Consider the following 22,271-nt stretch of genomic DNA (forward strand, 5'->3'; position numbering starts at 1 on the left):
GTATTGTAAAGGAAAGATGACATAACTGTGGCTAACAAGAGAAGTTAAAGCCAACATAAAAACCAAAGAGAGAGCAGAAAATGGAGCAAAATTAGTGGGAAGTTAAAAGATTGGGAAACTTTTAAATACCAACAGAAGACAACTAAAAAAGTATTGGAAATGAAGATGGAATACGAAAGTAAGCTAGCCAATAATATTAAAGAGGATACCAAAAGTTTCTTCAGATACATAAAGTGTAAATGAGAGGCAAGAGTGGATATTGGTCTGCTGGAGAACAATGATGGAGAGGTAGTAATTGAGGACAACAAAATGGCCGACAAACTGAATCAGTATTTTGCATCATTCTTCACTGTGGAAGTTCTAGGTGTCGGGGGCATGATGTGTGTGAAGCTACCATAACTAGAGTGAAGATTCTTGGGAACCTGAAAGGTCTGAAAGTAAATAAGTCACCTGGGCCAGATGGTGCACACCCCAGAGCAGCGGTCCCCAACCACCACTGTGTGTTTAATATCCAAATGTTACTTAAAATGTTATTGACTATTGACTTATATAACCATATAACAATTACAGCACGGAAACAGGCCATCTCTGCCCTGCTAGTCCGTGCCGAATGCTACTCTCACCCAGTCCCACCAACCTGCACTCAACCCAAAACCCTCCATTCCTTTCCTGTCCATATACTGTTACGTACCCCGTAACTGGGTTGCCAACCCAGCAGAAATGGATCACTCAGTTGGAGTCTGGAGTACTAGAACTAAGAAAGTTTTATTAAAGAAACAAGCAACACAGTAATCGAAAGGATAATAAATGCAACAATTCAACAATGATAACCACACATGTGCACAGAATTAAGATAACAGCATCAATCAAGCTCTATCGTTGTCTAGGGGGTAAATGACCAAATTTCAAAATGACTCAAAGTTCAGTCCAGTTCAGTTCGCAGTAATCGTTGCCATGGCGAGGGACAACGTGGGGGGAGAGAGAGATAGAATAGGAACAACTGATCATTCAGAACACTGCTTCACTCACAGACCAGCGAGATGGCTCACAAACAGCTTTTGGGCGGGTCCTTGGTGATGTCACCTGAGGTCACCGACTGTGACCCCTCCTCCAGATGCGGTCGATCCTCTGCAGTGAACCCGGCACCCAGGCAAGGGCGGACACACACCGGGTTCCCGCTGATCGTACCTTTCCACCCTTGTCGTTGTCTGGTGCTTCTCACCCACTCGTGAGAGGCGCACCGCTTCCAGGGTCTCGTTACCTCGGGTGGCGTGTGTCCCTGTCTTAGCGAACCTGTCCCTTTTTATCCCCCTGCTGGGGTATCGCCTGTCCATCACTTCAAACAGTTCAGGGTTCAAAGGGGGGAGCCGCTCCAGACAGCTCTCTCTCCCACATCCCTTCATTACACATCTCCAGACGCTGCTCCATTGTTCCTTATCTCTCCTTCCCCTGAGGGCAGGTGGCAGACCAACTGCTGATGCCACTGATGCTAGCCCAGGCCAGCAAACATCTTAATTTTATGTGTATTCTCGTAACAATACCTATCCAATTTTTCTTTAAATGATAATATCGAAACTGCCTCTACCACTTCTACTGGAAGTTCGTTCAACACTTACTTCAAGCTCCCCTGTCCTCCCCTGATAATTGACTTATCACTATATTCATGCGAGGAAAATGTGTGCTGTGCATTTAATATTAAATTTGTTAGATAAGCCCTTTTAGAAATGAAATTGAGTGTATTAGCCACTTATCACCTATATTCCAGTTGTGATTAACCCCCCCCTGCCCCCCCGTGAACAGAATCGCCAAAAATGATTTGTAGAAAAAAATCAGCACGTACACGAATGCGCACTGGTGCCCGTGCAAGGCTTCATGGTCATGGTCTTTCTCGGAGTAAACACAACGTATTTGAATGCTACTCTTGTCCGTTGGCAACCCTACCCCTCCCCCCCCCCTCCCCCCACCGGGTCAGCCGGTCGGCAAGAATATTGTCAATAATAAACTGGTCCGCGGTGCAAAAAAGGTTGGGGACCCCTGCCCTAAAGTTCTGAAAGAGGTGGCTAAAGAGATTTTGGGGGCCTTAGTAATGGTCTTTCAAGAATCACTAGATTCTGTAATGGTTTCAGATGACTGGGAAATTGTAAATGTCGCTTCACTCTTCAAGAAGGAAGAGGGACAGAAGAAAGGAAGCTCCAGGCTAGTTAGTTTGACCTCAGTGGTTAGGAAGATGTTGGAGTTGATTGTTATGGATGTGGTTTCAGGGGATTTGGAGTCATGTGATAAAATAGGCTGTAGTCAGCATGGTTTCCTCAAGGAAAATTCTTGCCTGACAGATCTGTTGGAAATCTCTGTACTAACAGGCAGAATAGACAAAGGAGAATCACTGATGTTTGTGTACTTGGATTTTCAGAAGGCCTTTGACAAGCTGCCACTCATGAGGCTGCTTAACAAACTACAAGCCCATGGTATCACAGGAAAGATACTATCATGGATAAAGCAGTGGCTGATTGGCAGGAGGCAAAGAGTGGGAATAAAGGCAGTCTTTTCTGGCTAGTGGTGTTCCACAGGGGTCTTTGTTGGAACCGATTCTTTTTATGTTATATGTCAATGATTTAGATGATGGAAATGATGACTTTGTTGCAAAGTTTGTAGATGATACAAAGATAGAAAGGCTACAGATTGACTTAGATTAGGAGAATGGGCAAAGACGTGGCAGATGGAATACAGTGTCAGGAAGTGTCTGGTCATGCACATTGGTAGAAGAAATGAAAGGTTTGACTATTTTCTAAATGGAGAGAAAATTCAGAAATCTGAGGCGCAAAGGATTCCTTAAAGGTTAATTTGCAGGTTGAGTCTGTGGTGAGGAAGGCAAATGTGATATTAGCATTTATATCAAGAGGACTAGAATATAAACGCAAGGATGTAATGTTGGTACTTTATAAAGCACCAGTATAGCCTCAGTTGGTGTCTTGTGAGCAGTTTTCGGCTTTTTATCGTAGAAAGGATATGCTGAAAATGGAGAGGTTTGAAAGGAGGTTCATGAAAATGATTCCAGGATTGATCAGTTGAAGAGTGTTTGACAACCCTGGCCTGTATTCACTGGAATTCAGAAGGGTGACCTAATTGAAACTTATCGAATGGTGAAAGGCAAACAAGAGAAAACCTGCAGATGCTGGAAATCCGAGCAACACACACAAAATGCTGGAGGAACTCAGCAGGTCAGGCAGCATCTATGGACAAAAAATAGTCAACTTTTCGGGCTGAAACCCTTCAGGCACACACAGTAGGAAAAAAAGTTGAGTAGATTTGAAAAGTGGGGTTAGGGGAGAGAGAAACACCAGGTGATAGATGAAACGGAGGGCAAGGTATGAAGCACAGAGCTAGGAAGTTGATTAGTAAAAGAGGCAGAAGGCCATGGAAGAAAGAAAAAAGGGCGGGGGGGGGTAAACACCAGAGGGAGGTGATGAAATGAGAGAGGGAAAGGGGATGGGAAATGGTATAATAGAGGATACAAAAAGCTTTCATCAGATATATATCAGACCACTGGAAAATGCAGCTGGAGAGATAGTAAAAGGGGACAAAGAAACAGCGGACAAACACAGTAAGTATTTTCCATCAGTCTTCACTATGGAAGACACCAGCAGTGCGCCAGAAGTTTGAGAGTCAGGTGGCAGAAGTAAGTATTGTTGCTATTATTAAGCAGAAGGTTCTTGAGAAGTTGAAAAGCTTGTTACCTTGTAGGTTTCAATAAAATACCTCAAACTCCAGCAGCAGCCTTTTCTCATATCAGCCCCTTCATTTTAGGAATCAATCCAGTGAATCCCCTCTGATCTGCATTAAATGCAATTATATCCCTCAAACAAGGAGACCAAATTCTACACGATACTTTAGATGTGTTACTGTGTGCATTCTTGCAGATAGTCTCCATCTCTGTCACGGATATAGGACTTGCATGGTTGGGTGTTGGACTATCAGAAAGTAGACATCACAACTCCCCATCCCAGGTTGGCGAGCTTTCAGTGGGTTCCAGAGCAGGAGTTCCTTGCGACAGTAGGAATGAGTTTCGATGACCCTATGAGCTCGCAAATTGGCGAGATGGGAGTTGAAGGACCAGTGAAGTGACAGGTCCCATCATCAATCATCAGCAAGTCTGGAATTTGAGACCTCATGTTGAGTGATCAGCATGTTCTAAGATTGATGCTGAGGATTGTGGCGGCGGGGGGTTCAAATTAGATATTTGGAAGTTGGGGCCTATTGGCTGAAGCTGAGTCTGCTATCTCTGCAAGTCTTCTGGGGAGATCAAAGCCTAGTGCCTAAAAGCCCAAATCCGAGTCTGCTGGAGGTTAAAGGACTGAGCATGTATGTGTGTGAGAGGGAGGAAAAGGGCTTTTATTATTTGGCTTGTATTCTGTGTTGTTCTGTCAAGCATTGTGAACATGTTATGTTGGCTCCAGAATGTCTGGCAACATTTGCGGGCTTCCCTCACCACACCCTCAGGCGTGTTGGTTGTTAATGCAAACAACATAATTCACTGAATGTTTTGATGTATGTGTGATAAATAAACTTGCATCTTGAAAAAGTCTTGAATCTCCTTTGTACTGAAAACTAACTTTCTACTTTCCTTCCGAACAACTTGTGTGTACGTGTCACTTTTGTACTTCAGATTCCTGTGAACAGAACTTGTACAGTCTCTTTCCGTTCAAATAATTTGCTTTTCCATTCACTCTAGCAAAATGAATAATCTCACATTTCTTCATGTTGCCAAATTTGTGTCCATTTGCTTTATGTGTTTATTGTCCTGCGGACACTGTCTTAACAGTTGTGTCGTCAGAGTGTGGCAACACACCCAGTCTCTTTATCTCACAAAGTCTGAAGAGCTTTGGTAGTGTGGCATCTCACTAGTTAGAGCTTGCCAAGCTGCAAATGTCCCTTTTATCTACAATGCTATGAGCTTAGTTTGTGGAATAACTTTTCATGTGACAGCTTGTCAAGTATCTTTCTCTACATTTAAATTTCTCTATAGTTTTAAAAAAAGAGCTGTGGAGATTTGACTTGTGATTGTTTATCACTCAATGGAGCAGTATCTCTGATAGAACATCTTCCAAAATAGCTGAGAGGAGCTGAAACCAATTGTGTGTGAATTGGTAGATGGTGGAGTTGTCAGGTGGGGGTTAGTTAATGATTGATCCTGACATTTGATTAATAACAGTTTTATTTGTAAACACTCAGCTTATACAAACATACTCAAGTAATAGTTAACAGCATTAAAAAAAGGATTTAATTCATATTTCCTAATTCTAAGTTTGAGGAAAAGTACATAGGCCATTGATAATTATTGTGGTTAAGGCCAAGGGATCCAAAAACGTTGTTCCTTGAAAGTGGCAATGGAAGTCAATGGAATGGTGGTGAAGAAGGCATCTGGTGTGCTTGCCTTTATAGATTGGGACACAGAATATGAGTGGCCCTTGGAGTATTATGTGCAGTTCTGGGAACCATACTTTCAGAAGGGTATGATTGCACTGGAGAGGATACAGAGGGGATCCAGAAGCCTGTTGCCTGATTGGAGGACTTTCGATATGGGAAGAGATTTATAGGCTGAGCTTTTTCCCTTGAAGTGAAGGAGGCTGGGGTAGGGGTGTGATCGGACAGATGTGTATAAGATCATGCGAGGTATTGACTGGGTAGATCATGAACACCTTTCTTCTCCACAGTAGAGATATCAAAAACAAGAAGGCATAGGTTTAAGGTCAGTAGAAGGAATTTTAAGAGATACCTGAGAAACATTTTTTTTTTAACTGGGTGGTTGATATCTCGAATGGTCTGCCAATGGAAGTGATGAAATCAGATATAATTACTATGTTTAAGAGTACTTAGATGAATACTGGTTGGCATGACATATAAGTAATGTGGGCAGATGGGCTTAGTGGAGATAGACTGAAGGGTCAGTATGGATCTGATGAACCAAAAGTTCTGTTTCCTTGCTGTATGGTTGAATTCTGCAAATCTGATCAAAACTCAGCTCTTTCTCGTAAGCCTGAAAATCATTGTAGACAGCAACCGCCATGCTCCTGTCCATGAATTCATCAACTGGAGAGGACACCAGGCCAATGAAACCTCAGTTACAAAGCAGTGTTTCTTTTGTGCAGTAATACTAAAATTTCATACTGAAATAATATAATCAGTTTTTCTTCCTTGGACCATTCATGAGTCTGAGCATATCTTTCTTTTTGATTGTTTTGTTCTTACTCATTCTGTAAGGTTTCAGGCCCAGAATTCTAGATGCACTCTACAGCTTGCAGGTGAGGAAAAGGCAATATCATTGGGTGTTAAAGAAGTGGACAATATGGTGATGGCAGACTGACATGTAGTTTATAAATTAACACTGTTTCCATGAGTGAAAATAGTTTCCAAGTGCCTTTCACACTATCAGATGTACCCAACACTTGACAATGAATCTTTTTTCTAAGTGCAGTCGCTGTTAGAATTTGCAAACAGCATGCTCCTACAGATAACAATATGATAACCTCCCTATTCTTGATCTAGCACCCAGGAATCACTGTATACGGGGCCTCCGTTTAATACTATATCTGAAATGCAGCAGCTCTGGTATATGACAGAGCCTTCTAGAATGAACTGATTTAGCATTGGGAGTGGAGCCAGAATCCATCAACAAACCATTCATGCTTGTTTACAAATCTTTCAAATTGCACTCTCCAAGATGGCTCTTGGAGCAGATTTGAATATTTTGAGGGAAACTCTGTCTATTTTATTTTGAAAAGCTAAGTGCACTTGATGTTTCATTTGCAAGAGATGGTGAGCTGATGCTACCAATCAGATTCTGTCCTATATGATTCTCTTTATATTCTCATCCTGCATTCTATAGTTTTATAATTCATGGATTTATTAATGAAAACATACCAATCAACCATTTATGTATGTTAAGCTAAATTACAAAATGGAAAAGAATAAGGGAGATTAAATTGTAATTCATCATTCTTGTTTCTGGTGTAGATTGAGAAGCGCATGGATACCATCAGGATTATTTCCCATAATATTCATAAAAGACTGTCTGCATGTTTGCAAGTTCAGCAGGGCACCGATGTGGACAAACGATGTGTAAGTAATGCTATCACATATAACAACAAAGGGAAGTTCCTATTGGTATATTCACCCAATTAAATTTTCTGACTGTTGTTGAAGATGACATCAAATGAATTCGTGTAAATCTTCTGTTCACTCTAGTAAATAGGAAACTTGAGTGAAACCTTGGCTTACTGAATAAGTGGAGATTGAAGGTAATGTATTTGGTCATTTTGGTTTTAGACTAAAGAAAATTGGATTTCATCCAAAGTTGGAAGCCAAACAACCAGTCTGACAACATGGTAGCAGTGGAAAGAGCTGAAAAACGGGAGAGATAGACCCAATATCATTGGCATACTTGCCCAGTGTGTTTTATGATTTACTGAGGAGCATGGTGTCAATAAAAAGTAGAGGTAGCCAGATCTTTCAGAAATTAAATGAATATGATGCAGAATGAGGAAAGATATTTGAAATGCCTTTCTGACTATGGTGATGCTGTTCTTGCCCAGCCAGACAATAGAGAAAAGCATTACAAGATGGGGACCAATATCCTTGCAGGCAGGTTTACTAGATCTGTTGGGAGTGGTTTAAACTAATACGGCAGGGCTATGGAAACCAGTATGACAGCTGAGAATGAGCCAGCAGTTTTATAAGTAGATGATGGGAGTAATATGAATGTAAAGCCAATGACTAGATACAAATTCAGACATAGCAAAGAATTAAATTGTACCACAGAGGCAAAACTCAAAAGGGCGAAGAATGCAAGACTGAAGATGTTGTATTTAAATACATGTAGCATTCAGAATAAGGCGAACAAACTCGTGGCACAATTAGAGACTGGTCAGTCTGACGTTGTGGGCATCATTGAGTTGTGGCTAAAATCATATGTAGGCCTCCAAATAGTAGCCAAGATGTGCGGTTGGGATTGCAAAGGGAGCTGGAACAGCCATGTGACAAGGGTAATGTCACAATTGTAATGGGGGACTTGAATATGCAAGGGGTTTGGGAAGATCAGGGTGGTGTTAGATCGCAAGAGAGGGAATTCGTTGAATGCCTCCAAGATGAATATTTAGAGCAGCTTGTGCTTGAGCCTACTCGGGGAAAAGCCATCTTAGATTGGGTGTTGTGTAATAATCCAGATTTTATTAGTCAGCTTAATGTAAAGTAACCCATAGGAGGCAATGATCAATATATGTTTGAATCCATACTGCAATTTGAAAAGGAGAAGCACAGGTCGGATGTATCAGTATCGCTTTGGAATAAAGGGGATTACAGAGGCACAAGAGAGGAGCTTGCCCAGGTGGATTGGAGGGGGATACTGACGGAGATGACAGCAGAGCAGAGATGGCTGAAGTTTTTGGGAATGGTTAACAAGACACAGGGTAGAAATGTCCTGCAGAATCTAGTATATAAAGAGTAAAAGGGAGGTGAGAGTTGTTATTGGACCTCTGGAAAATGATTCTGGTGAGGTAGTAATGGGGCCAAAGAAATGGCAGATGGACTTAATCGGTACTTTGCATCAGTCTTCACTGTGGAAGACACTAACAGTGTGCCAGAGGTCTGTGAGTGTCAGGAAGCAGGAGTGAGTGTCATTGCTGTCGCAAAGGATAAAGTACTAGCCAACTGAAAGATGGTTAAGTCACCTGGACCAGATGAACTACATCCCAGAGTCCTGAGAAAGGTCGCTGAAGAGATAATGGATGCATTGGTCATGATCTTTCAAGAATCACTTGATTCTGGCATGATCCCGGAGGACTGGAAGATTGCAAATGTCACTCCACTCTTTAAGAAGGGAGGAAGGCAAAAGAAGGAAAATTATAGACTAGTTAGCCTGATCTCAGTGGTTGGGAAAGTGTTGGAGTCCATTATTAAGGGTGAGATTTCGGAGTACTTGGAGACTAATGATAAAATAAGTCAAAGTCAGCATGGTTTCCGTCAATGAAATCTCGCCTGACAAATCTGTTAGAGGAAGTGACAAGCAGAGTGGACAAAGAAGAGGCCGTGGATGTCCTTTACTTGGATTTTCAGAAGACATTTTGATAAGATGCCACACATGCAGCTGCTTAACAAGATAAAATCCTATGGAGTTACAGGAAAGATACTGGGACAGATAGAAGAATTGCTGAGAGGCAGGAGGCAGCGAGTGGGAATAAAGGGACCTTTTCTGGTTGGCTACCAGTAACTAGTGGTGTTCCTTAGGAGTCAGTATTAGGACCGCTACTTTTCACATTGTTTGTCAATGATTTGAATAATGGAATTGATGGCTTTGTATCAAACTCTGCGGATGATATAAAGATATTTGGAGGGGTGGGTAGTGCTGGCGAAGCAATGCGATTACAGCAGGACTTAGACAAATTGAAAGAATGGGCAAAAAAGTGGCAGATGGAATACAGTGTTGGAAATGTATGATAATTCATTTTGGGAAAAGGAACACAACAGTGCAGACTATTAGCTAAATAGGGAGAAAATGCAAACATCAGAGGTGCAAAGGGACTTAGGAGTCCTCGTGCAAGACTTCCAGAAGGTTAATTTACAGGTTGAATCTGTGGTAAAGAAGGGAAATGCAATGTTGGCATTTATATCAAGGGGAATAGAATATAAAAACAAGGAGATAATGCTGAGCCTTTATAAGACACTAGTCAGGCCGCACTTGGAGCATTGTCAACCGGTTTGGGCCCCATATTTCAAAAATACTGTGCTGTCATTGGTGAAAGTTCGGTGAAGTTTCATGAGGTTGCTTTTGAGAATGAAGTGGTTAACATATAAGGAGTGTTTGGCAACTTTGGGCCTGTACTCACTGGAATTTAGAAGAATGCGAGGGGATCTCATTGAAAACAACTGAATTTTGAAAGGACTAGAGAGGATATTTTCTCTGGCGGAGGTATCCAGAAGTAGAGGGCACAGCCTCAAAATTGAGGGGCCACCTTTTAGAACAGAGGCAAGGAGGAATTATTTTAGCCAGAGAGTGGCGAATCTATGGAATGCTCTGCCACAGACTGCAGTTGAGGCCAAGTCCGTGGGTTTATTTAGATTGGATTAGATTAGATTCAACTTTATTGTCATTGTGCCGAGTACAGATACAAAGCCAATGAAATGCAATTAGCATCTGACCAGAAGTGCAAAAGAATAATATTATTTACAAAATAACTGCAAATAAAAAGTAAGTGCTACAGCATACAAATATAAAAGAACTGAGTCAGTACAGTACGGATGCAATACTGCTTAGCGCTGTGATGAGAGATTCAGCAAGGTCACAGCCTCAGGGAAGGAGCTCTTCCTGTGCCTACTGGTGCAGGAGCGGAGGCTCCTGTAGCACCTACCAGATGGGAGGAGAGTAAAAAGTCTATGGTTAGGGTGAGATGCATCCTTGATAATGCTTTTCGCCTTGCCCAGGCAGCGTTTATGGTAGATGTTCTTAATGGTGGGCAATTAGGTGCCGATAATCCACTGGGCAGTTTTCACCACCCGCTGGAGTGCTTTGCAGTCTGATACGGGACAATTGCCATACCACACTGAGATGCAGTTGGTGAGTATGCTCTCAATGGTATAGCGGTAAAAGTCTGTCAGTATTCTGGGACAGAGGTGAGCTTTCTTGATGCTGCGCAGGAAATAAAGGTGCTGTTGCTCCTTTTTGATCAGGATGGAGCAGTTCAGGGACCAGGTGAGATCCTCAGAAATGTGGACACTGAGGAATTTGAAGCAGAAGTTGATAGATTCCTGCATAGAGCATTGGTTGATTGGCAGGAGGCAAAGAGTGAGAATAAAGGGAGCCTTTTCTGATCGGCTGCCAGTGACTTCTTTTTACCTTGTATTTCAATGGTTTGCATGGCAGGAATTGATAGCTTTGTGGCAAAGTTTGTGCATGATATGAAGGTATGTAAAGAGGCAGGTAGTGTTGAGGAAGTAGGGAGGCTACAAAAGGATTTGGACATATCAGGAGAATAGGCAAAGAAGTGGCCAATGGAATACATTTGCCATACGTGGGAAGTGTATGGTCATGCTCGTTTGTAGAAGGAATAAAAGTGTAGACTATTTTCTAAATGGGGAGAAATTTCAAAAATTCGAGGTGCAAAGGGATTTGGGAGTTTTTGTGCAGGATTCCCTAAAGGTTAGTTTGCAAGTTGAGTTGGTGGTGAGCAAGGCAAATGCAGTGTTAGCATTCATTTCAAGAGGTCTAGAATACAAGAGCAGGGATGTGATGCTGAGACTTTATAAGGCATTGTTGAGGCCTCACTTAGAGTATTGTGAGCAGTTTTTAGCCCCTAATTTAAGAAAAAATGTGCTGACATTGGAGAGGGTTCACAGCAGTTTCACGAGAATGATTCCAACATTGAAAGGGTTTATTATATGAAGAGTGTTTGTTGGTTCTGGGCCTGTACTCGCTGGAATTTAGAAGAATGAGGGGGGATCTCATTGAAACCTATCGAATGTTGGGCCGGCTGGTGGCGCAATGACATCAGCGCCGGACTCTGGAGTGGGGGTTCCCGGGATCGAACCCAGTCGGGTCCACTCCTGAGTACGCTTTCATCCATGCCGGGTTGAGTGTCGAGATCGCAATTCGACCTCGTAAAATAAAGGGAAAAATACTGCGAAATATCTGTGTGAGGAGTGGCATGCCACACAGTCTCTGTCTCTCTTTCGCTCTGCACCTTGTAAAAGCATGAAAAAAACATTGTCCCGCCAACATCACAGATGCACACGCACAGCCGCACACGCCAAAAAAAAATTAAAAAAGAAACCTGTCGAATGTTGAAAGGCCTAGATAGAGAGGATGTGGAGAGGATGTTTCCTATGGTGTGGACCTAGAACCAGAGGGCAAAACCTCAGAACAGAGGGATATCCATTTAGAACAGAGATGAGGAACTTTTTGAGTCAGAGGGTGGTGAATTTGTGGAATTCTTTGCCAGTTGGCTGTTGTGGCCAAGTCATTGAGTGTACTTAAGGCAGAGATTGATAGATCCTTGCTGAGTTACGGGGATTAAGGTTATGGGGAGAAGGCTGGAGAATGGTGTTGAGAGGGAAAGGATCAACCATGATCAAATGGTGGAGTAGACTAATGGGCCAAATGGCCTAATTCTGCACAAATATCTTATGGACTAACATGAATGACCCTCCCTATGCTGAATAGGTATCTGCAGTTACATGACAGTATAGAATATGTTCATCTCATAATACCTTCCATAGTGACATTGATAAATGTTAATCCCATTTGTTGAATATTTGAAACTGGTATTGGTGAAATGTATAAAGATCCATAAGGTAGTCTTGTGATCTCAAAATTAGATGCAGAATTTTCAATATTCTGGTATGCAGTCCAAAAATCTTGTTTTGTTTCATTGAATGATTATATAGGGTGTGTGATCCAGCAGCTTTTTACTAAAATTGTCACAGTGAACACAATTATTCTTCCTTAAATTATTTTAAAATATTTAACAGAAAAAGTTGCCACTGATGGCTCTCTCCCAAAGCATGCAAGAAGGACTCTCCAGCTTGGGGGATGACTCGCTAATTACGTAAGTGCTATTTGCATGATTGCATTGACTTTCTTACAGTTGTTTATTTTTTGACTCAAGCCTAAATTTTTGACATCAACTATAGAAGAAAATCACAACAACAGGAAATACTAAACAAGGTATGTTGTTGGAAAAACAACATGATACATACTCTCTAAACACGCATATATATTTCAGGGTTTTGATGAAGAACATTTACACAGACTTGGGCCAAAACCTGTTTTACAAATTGTCTTTAACTTTGAAGTAATGCCTGGCCTGTATTATCATTATTTGATGTTCTATGATGTCTCTTGCCTATAGATTTGAAATGATACCAATTATCTTTATTCCCTTTATTGTGGAGCCAGTGGCCTCTGCCATTACATAGGATTTCATACAGTGACTGGACTGATCTCATGGTCTTGGGTAGGTTCTTCTTTCCTTCAAAAAGTGCTGACAGGTGACAGAAAAGCTCCCTACAGGTACCGGCGATTATAATCTGATAACTTGATCAAGCTGGGACTTTCCTTGTGTTCCTGATATTTCCATATCCTTACAACATTGAAGGAGGTTCATTTAAGCTGCTGAAATCTAGACAGACTTCAGAGCTATTAGATTTCCAACTAATTTTGTCAGCATGACAGGCAGAAAGCAAAGGGAGCTGGAATAGGTCTGTTCTGAAAGGATGAGATCAATGTTGTAGAAGTAATCTTGGCTCTGAAGATCAAGTTGTAGAATCAGTTTCGGTGGGGATGAGACATACCAAGAGAAAGACTGGTGGACAGTATAAATCAAAAATTGCCAGGAATTTGCAATTTTTAGTACCTTTCTTCATATAGCTAGATAAATTAAAGTGGAAAAAGTAGCCTTGAGGAGCAGGGTATTTGTGATGGAACAAAACATTGTCCATGATCCTGGGGTTGGCTGATTTAGATTTGGTGATACATAATGACACTAAATTAATAAATAACTCCATGGTGAGGAATCCTTGAGGGAAGAGTGACCTTGCATTAATTGGAGATATATTAAAGCAGAGTTGGCTAAAATAATTGAGAAAGTAGATTATAAGGTACTATAGCAAATGACCAGTGACTAATACTTAAGAAATTTCATAATGCTTGAAGTCTGTTGATTGAGGATGATGAGTCTGTGTTTTAAAGTTTAGAGTTGTATCAAATTGAAAGTAAAAATACTGTATTGAAGATTGTTGACAGATCAGAAGATTGATAACATTTTGGAAATCAGCAAATAATAGGGTTAAAATGAATGAACTAAAAATGTTGGAGATACAAATATTGGTGCACAAGACTGTTACACTTGTGTTACAAGAAGGTGTATTATTGTGAACAACATTATTAAGCTGGAGAATAACAAATATACAAGTGTTCTATTGAAGTGACACTTATGTGCGTCATGTGAGCTAGTATTGCGGAACCCGTGGTCCTTGGTAGCACAGCAAAAAGATCGGGCCTTCCTGTCTCATTCTGTTCCTCCTTTCTTCAATAATTTCTTGCAACACACATAAAAGTTGCTGGTGAACGCAGCAGGCCAGGCAGCATCTCTAGGAAGAGGTGCAGTCGACGTTTCAGGCCGAGACCCTTCGTCAGAACAGAAAAGTTCACCAGCAACTTTTATGTGTGTTGCTTGAATTTCCAGCATCTGCAGAATTCCTGTTGTTTCAATAATTTCTTGTTTGGAAAGTGCAGAATTATGAATGCACACTTTTTTCTTCCCTCATTACCACCCAACCCACATTCCTTTTTCTTTCCAGTACCAGAAAGCTGGAGCTTTCCTACAGAATGGAGAAAAAGTGGGAAGTGAAGATATTTGAGTCTTTTCAAATGAGTTTCCATAGTTACTCTTATACTTTATAGCCGCCAAACAATTGACACTGGAGCATACAATCATCACAGCGATATTTGATTCTACGCTTCGCACTCTTTGTTATCATTTATAACTGTGTGTTTCAGAAAATTACTGGAAACATGTAGTGAAGCAGAGAATAAACTGGCACATGAACTTGCCTCCTATGAGTCACAAATTGAGAAAGATATCCTTGACCCTTTCAGCAACCTGTCAGAGGTGAGTAAGAATATGGCTGTGTGTTAAGCTATTTCTCTCCTTTGCACTGCAAAGTTGCCAAAGTTTAGTTCTAGTTTTGGCTTTGAGCTACTTAGCTTCAGAATATTCCTTTACCTTTTTCAGCAAGAGATACTGAGGCTTTGATCAGGAAGAAGGAATTACACATTGGTTTAGGTGGTCAGGTATGATGAGTCTCTTAATGACTTAAAAAATGAAGAATGTACTTGAGGAAAATCAGGCAGGTGAAGAGAGAATATGAGATGCATCTGGCAGGTAAAGTTAATGAAAATACCAAGAGGGTCTATGGTTATATTAAGAGTAAAAGGGTGACGCAGATCAGAGTAAACCCCTTTAGAGATTGGCAGGGTTGCTTCTGTCTTGAACCATGGGAGATTGGTGGGACTTTTCCTGAATATTTTTGGTGTTTCATGGTTCCAAAAGAGATATCAATGGCGATGTTTTGGAAAACATTTATATTACCAGGGAGGAGATATTTTCAGCCTTCCTGTGCCTTAAGGATAAATTCCCAAGGCCTGATCAAGTGCATTGTGGGAAGCAAGAGAAGACATTGCCAGGGCTTTTGTGGAGATATTTTCTTCATTGTTAGCCACTGAAGACTGGAAGGTGGCTAATGTCATTTGGTTGTTTTGCAATGGCAAGCCAGCGAACAGCAGGCCAGTTAAACTGGTATCAGGAATGTGGATGTTACTGGGCAAAATTCTGACCGATAGTATCTACCAGCATTTGGAAGGACAGAATCTAATTAAGAGGAGTTAGCATGGCTTTTTACTTGAGAAATCGTGCTTGATGATTTCGAGTTTTTTGAAGACGAAACCAGAAGGATAGATGAGGGTAGGGCAGTGAATGTTGTCTGCTTGGACTTTAATGAGGCTTGTGACAAGTCCCCACATGGTAGGAACTGGAAGGTTAGGTCCCATAGAATCCAAAGAGAGCTAGTTAAGTGGTTTCAAAATTAGTCCAAAGGTGAGAAATGGTGTGGTAGTTAAAGGTTATTTCTTAGAATGGAAGCTGGTGACTTGTGGAGTGTTGCAGGAATCAGTATTGGGACCCTTGTTAGTTGTTATTTATATAAATGATTTGGATGCAAATGCACAATGTTTGATCAATAAATTCGTGGATGACATGAAACGGAGATGGTGATTATGAAGAAGGTTATTGTGGATTACAGGGGGATCTTGATCAGTTAGGGAAGTGGGCCAAGGAGTGGTAGTTGTGGTAGACAAGAGGGAGATGATGTCTTCTAGGAAACCAAACTATTCTATTATTCTATAGCAATTCTATTATGAACAGTAAGGCACGAGGGAACAGAGGAACTTAAGGAGTACAATGTAAAATTCATTGAAATTGTGGTCACAGGTGGATTGTGGTGAAAAAGGCTTTTATCACACTGGCCTTCATCGGTCAGGACATTCGGTATAGGAGCTAGCATATGATGTTGCAGTTGTATAAATCATAGGTGAATCTAACTGTACAGTATACAATTTTTGTCGCCCTATTATAGAAGACCATGAGTAGAATTAGGCGATTTACCCCATCATAGCTGAACCTCTTTTTCCCTCCTTAGCCCACTCCTCGGCCTTCTCCCTGTAACCTTTGATGCCGTATCCAGTCAAGAAATGATCAAGCTCTGCCTTAAATACACCCAATGACCTGGCCGCCACAGCTGACTGTGGTAATAAATTCCACAAATTCACCACCCTCTGGTTAAAAGAATTTCTTCACATCTCTGTTTTAAATGGATGTCCCTCTACCCTAAGGCTGTGCCCTCTTGTCCTAGACTCCCCCACCATGGGAAACAACATTTCCACATCTACTCTGTCTAGGCCTTTCAGAAGTCAAAAGATTTCAATGAGATCCCCCCGCCCCCCATCCTTCTAAATTTCAGCGAGTACAAACCCAGAGCTATCAAACGTTCCTTATATGATAACCTTTTCATTCCGGGAATCATCCTTGTGAACCGCCTCTGAACCCTCTCCGATGCCAGCACATTTCTTAGATGAGGAACTCAGAACTGTTCACAATACTCAATGTGAGGCCTCACCAGTGCCTTATAAAGCCTGAGCATCATGTCCCTGCTCTTGTATTCTAGACCTCTTGAAATGAATGATAACACTGTATTTGCCTTCCTCACCTCTGACTCTATTTGCAAGTTAACCTTTAGGGTGTTCTGCTCAAGGACTCCCAAGTCCATTTACATTTCTGATTTTTGGGTTTTCTCCCCGTGTAGAAAATAGTCTGTGTATTTATTTCTACTACCAAAGTGCATGACCATGCATTTTCCAACATTGTATTTCATTTGCCACTTTCTTGTCCATTCTCCTAATCTGTCTAAGTCCTTCTGCAGCCTACCTGTTTCCTCAACAAGACCTGCCCCTCCACCACTCTTCGTATCATCTACAAACTTGGCAATAAAGCCATCCATTCCATCATCTAAATCATTGATATACATCCAAAAAAGAAGCAGTTCCAACACCGACTCCTGCAGAAAAAAACTAGTCACTGGCAGCCAGCCAGAAAAGGATCCTTTTATTCCCAATCGCTACCTCCTACCAATCAGCCAATGCTGTAACCATGCCAGTAACTTTCCTGGGCTCTTAACTTGGTAAGCAGCCTCGTGTGGCACCTTGTCAAAGGCCTTCTGAAAGTCCAAATATACAGCATCCACTGCATCTCCTTTATCTATCCTACTTGTAATCTCCTCAAAGAATTCCAACAGGTTCGTCAGGCAAGATTTTCCCTTAAGGAAACCATGCTGACTTTGTCTTGTCTTGCCCTGTGTCACCAAGTACTTCATAACCTTGTCCTTAACTATTGACTCTAACATCTTCCCAATCACTGAGGTCAGGCTAATTGGTCTATAATTTCCTTTCTACTGCCTTTCTCCTTTCTTAAAGAGTGGAGTGACATTTGCAATTTTCCAGTCCTCTGGCACCATGCCAGAGTCCAATGGTTTTTGAAAGATCATTACTAGTGCCTCCACAAAATCTCCTGCTACCCCTTTCAGAATCCTCGGATGCATTTCATCTGGTCAGGGTGACTTATACACCCTCAGATCTTTCAGCTTTTTGAGCACCTTCTCTCTTGTAATAGTAACTGCAACCACTTCTCTTTCAGCACACATTACAACATCTGGTACACGGCTAGTGTCTTCCACAGTGAAAACTGATACAAAATTCTCATTTAGTTGATATGCCATCTCCTTGCCCCTGTTATTATTTCTCTGGCCTCATTTTCTAGTGGTCCTATATCCACTCTCATATCTCTTTTATTTTTTTACATACTTTAAAGCCCTTTCTATCCACTTTGATATTGTTTGCTAGCTTGCATCTTTTCCCTTCTAACGATTCTTTGAATTGCTCTCTGTAGGGTTTTAAAGCTTCCCGATCCTCTTGTCTTCCCACTAATTTTTGCTTTGTTGTTTGCTCTCTCTTTTGCTTTTGCATTAGATTTGACTTCCCATGTCAGCCACAGTTACACTATTTTGCCATTTGAGTAATTCTTTGTTTTTGGAATATATCTATTCTGCACCACCTTCATTTTCCCCAGAAACTCACATCGTTGCTGCTCGGCTGTAATCCCTGCCAGCAGCTCCTTCCAGTTTACTTTGGCCAACTCCTCTCTCATACCAGTGTAATTTCCTTTATTCCACTGAACTACTGCTACATCAGACTTTATTTTCTCTCCCCTTTGTACCCCATCCGTTACACCTCTCTCTCTCTCTCTCTCTCTCTCTCTCTCTCTCTCTCTCTCTCGCTCTCGCTCTCGCTCTCGCTCTCGCTCTCGCTCTCTCTCTCTCTCTCTCTCTCTCTCTCTCTCTCTCTCTCTCTCTCTCTCTCTCTCTCTCTCTCTCTCTTTCTCTTTCTCTCTCCCCCTCCTTTTCCCCCTCCTTGCCCATCCTCTGGGCTCGCCTCTCCCTAGGCCTCCCGTCCCATGATCCTCTCCCTTCTCCAGCCTTGTGTCCCTTTTGCCAATTGACTTTCCAGCTCTTGGCTCCATTCCTCCCCCTCCGGTCTTCTGCTATTATTTCGGATCTCCCCCTCACCCTCCCACTTTCAAATCTCTTACTACCTCTTCTTTCAGTTAGTCCTGACGAAGGGTCTCGGCCGGAAACGTCGACTGTACCTCTTCCTATAGATGCTGCCTGGCCTGCTGTGTTCACCAGCACTTTTTGTGTGTGTTGCTCGAATTTCCAGCATCTGCAGATTTCTTCGTGTTTGCGTTTTTATTTTCTCTCTGTCGACTTTCAAGTTGAACTCAATCATATTATGATCTCTGCTTCCTAAGGGCTCTTTTACCTTAAGCTCCCTAATCACCTCCGGTTCATTACGTAACACCCAATACAGTATAGCCTATCCCCTAGTAGGCGCAACGATAAACTGCTCTAAAAAGCCATCTCATAGGCATTTAGCAAACTCACTCTCGAGATCCATTACCAAGCTGATTTTCCCAATCAACCTGCATGTTGAAATCTCCCATGACGATCATCACATTTTCCGTTGAAAAGACGTTGTTAAACTGGAAAAGGTGCAGAAAAGAACTACAATGATGTTACCAGGACTAGAGGGCCTAAATTATAGGGAGAATTTGGCCAGGCTTGGTCTTTATTTACTTGAATGTACTGAGGACATAAACGCAGGAGATGCTGGAAATCTTGAGAAGTGCACACAAATGCTGAAGGGACTCAGCAGGGCAGCATCTATGGAGGGAACATTTTGGGCCAAGTCTTTTCATCAGCTGCCTGACATACTGAGTTCTCAACATTCCCAGCATCTACAGAATCTCTTGTATTTTTGTGTGTGTTTCTCAGCCATACAGAGGCGTTTAAAATTATGAGAGACAGATAAAATTTTGGTAACAGTCTTTTGTAAAAGGGAGCATTAATTTAGCGTCAGAGGGGAAAGATTTAAAAGGGATCTGAAAGGCAGTGTGTTCATGTTCATGCCGGGGTGAAGGGTGGTGAGTGCACGGGCTAAATGGATGATGTCGTTGAGGCAATTCTAACAATGTCATTGGATTGGCACCTGGACAACTGGGACTTGAAGGGATATGGGATGAATGCAGTAAATTGTAACTTGTTGGGTGAGCACTGAGGTTTCCATGGACTGGTTGGGCTGAAACGTGTGTGTCCATACTGTATTCACTGTGATGCTCTAGCTGCCTTGACACCTGAACCCAAAACTTCCAGATCAAGACCTACCTATATTCTTCTGTGGTTATAGGAGTTCATAGCCAAATAAAATCTGGAATTGTATCAGATGCCTGACTTACTGTTTTTGATACTAATGAAATCTTTTTAAAGATGGAGATTCCCAACATTCAAAAGCAGAGGAAACAGTTGGCTAAACTAGTACTAGACTGGGACTCGGCAAAAATGCGGTAAGAGTTTTAAACATTTTGTTTTGACTGACCAGTGCAATTATGTCTTCCAAACCCATGATAAATGGAAGTAAAATTCTTGGTGAAATGTCATTCTGAAGTATGCAATTAGTTTGTTATCCATATGCAGCATGTTTTCATCTTTAACAATAAGGTCATAAAATGTAGCAGCACAATCAGGCCATTCAGCTCAACAAGTCTGTTCTGTCATTCAATCACAGCTTGATTAATTTATGTCTTGCCTTCTCACTGCAACCTTGATGCCCTTGCTAATCAAGAACCTATTAACCACTTCTTTAAAAATTCAAAATTCAAGTTTATTTATTGTGTGTACAATGAAACATATAGTGAAATGTTGGTATAAACAACTAATGCACCAATTCTGTGCTGGGAGCAGCCCACAAGTGTCGCCGCACATTCCGGTAGCAACATGGCACGCCCACGGTCAGGGCTGGATTTAGTGGGGCCATGGCCCCTGGGCTGGAGGCCCTGATGGGCCCCTGCCGATACTGTAAAATGCTGCTGTACCAAGCAAAAAAAGGCAAGAATAAGAGCAAAGGTCATACTGGTCTAAATATCAAAGCTGTGGACCAAGACATTGGTTTAGTACAATATGTAGGCTATAAACTTACAGTCCTTAAGAAGGAGAACAGAAAGTAATGCAGATTCTTAGTTTGAAGGACAGCATCTAAAGCACTCAAAAATTGACCTAGGCTTAGTTGGCTTAGTAAAGTTATGAAGGAGACGAAGTATGATGTACCCAATCTTAAATCTTTATTTAGCTATTGCTGCACATACCATAGGCTTTATTTCTCAAACAATGTCAAAGCATTTTTATCTAGGCGTTTTACTCAACCATGTGTTCTGAGAAAGTAAAATGGAAATGAGAGACAAGAAGGCCAAGAGAGATGGCACTATGGCAAACCAGGAAACTTCACAATACTCCAACAATCTTTTTGAAAAATGAAATCTAGCACATACTAACTTATTGCTGTGCTGTGTGGCTTGCAGAGTAAAGACCACTTATTACTTACTGGGTTTGTAACCAGTCAACTATTAGCCTATTGCCACAAAAACAGGAACAGCACTGACACACAAGTCTAGATATTTACAAAGTCAGATGCTTGTTTTTCAAAATTAAAACCCAGTTCTTCTGGATTTCTTCGCAGCAAAGTCCTTGATCAGATCACTAAAATGCAGTTTCCAAACAAGATCACTTTCAAGTGACATCAGAGTAAGATGATTCAGCCTGTCCTGTCTCATTGTGGATCTGAGCCTATTCCTCACTAGCTTGAGCTTGGAGAAAGATTGCTCACCACTTGCATTTGTAACAGGGAGAGTCAGGTAAAGCCTCAAAGCAATGCTTACATTTGGGAAGATGACCTGCAAGTTTTTTTTCTCTGAGGAAGCATAAGATCTCTGTTGTGGATGAAATATCTTTGCCACTTACAAATTCCCTGAAATGGACAATCTCCTCCACAAAGTCTAACTCCAGGTCAGCTGAATATCTGCTTTGAAGATCAGATGCTGTCCTGCGCAGAATATGTACAGAGAGAGAAGGGATATTGTTTAGGTAGGATGCCAAATGTGTTGTTAAGGTCATTATATAATGCAAATCTGTAGTCAATTTTTGCAAGTAATCTATCCATCACGACCAAAAAAAACAGTAGCTGAGAATTTTTCTCTGGCTGACAAGCCAACATCAGGTGTTGTGGGTTCACCCAGAAAGGCTTTATGTTTTTTTTGTCGTTGGGTGTCTTCTTTGTACACTTGTGAGACTGTTGGAGACATAGTTTTAGCTTGGGTCTCAAAGGTATCAAATTGATCACACAAGCTTGCTATGTATCCCCATAGTGATTTCACTAAATCCATAGCATTACACTAGATTTACAACTTGCAATGCAACACTTGCACTTTCAAAGCGCTGAAGAATGCAATGCCACAATTTGCTCAGAAAAGCTATCTCAAGCTTGTCCATTTTTTTGTATAGTGACCTTGCTTCATTTCTAGTTGCCACATTCTGATTAATGTTATCTGCAATGCTCTTTAACAAATCTTCAATATTGGCACAATTTCCACACAATGCCCGTGTGGCTTCTGCATGTGCAGCCCATCTAGTATTAGAGAGAGACTTCAGAGTTTCAATGCGCTTGTTGGCATTAGGCTGAAGTCCTGTGGTCACCACTTTCTACCTACAAGTTGACTTGGAGCAGAAGT

General features: G+C 41.5%; 1 protein-coding gene across 11 annotated transcripts in view; it reads left to right on the forward strand.

Annotated features, from left to right (window-relative positions):
* Window positions 1-22,271, forward strand: part of LOC134351828 (rho GTPase-activating protein 17-like) — a 183,849-nt gene that overhangs the window by 82,835 nt on the left and 78,743 nt on the right. For 8 of the 11 annotated variants that reach the window (XM_063058583.1, XM_063058578.1, XM_063058573.1 and 5 more), the window contains exons 3-6: window positions 7,012-7,116; window positions 12,517-12,593; window positions 14,546-14,657; window positions 19,978-20,054. In XM_063058583.1, the coding sequence (XP_062914653.1) occupies window positions 7,012-7,116; window positions 12,517-12,593; window positions 14,546-14,657; window positions 19,978-20,054 (371 nt within the window). The remainder of the gene's footprint in view (window positions 1-7,011; window positions 7,117-12,516; window positions 12,594-14,545; window positions 14,658-19,977; window positions 20,055-22,271) is intronic. The other 3 variants (XM_063058580.1, XM_063058579.1, XM_063058581.1) reach the window with 1 other exon arrangement.

This window comes from Mobula hypostoma, chromosome 9 (genome assembly GCF_963921235.1).
Source record: "Mobula hypostoma chromosome 9, sMobHyp1.1, whole genome shotgun sequence".
NCBI lineage: Eukaryota > Metazoa > Chordata > Chondrichthyes > Myliobatiformes > Myliobatidae > Mobula > Mobula hypostoma.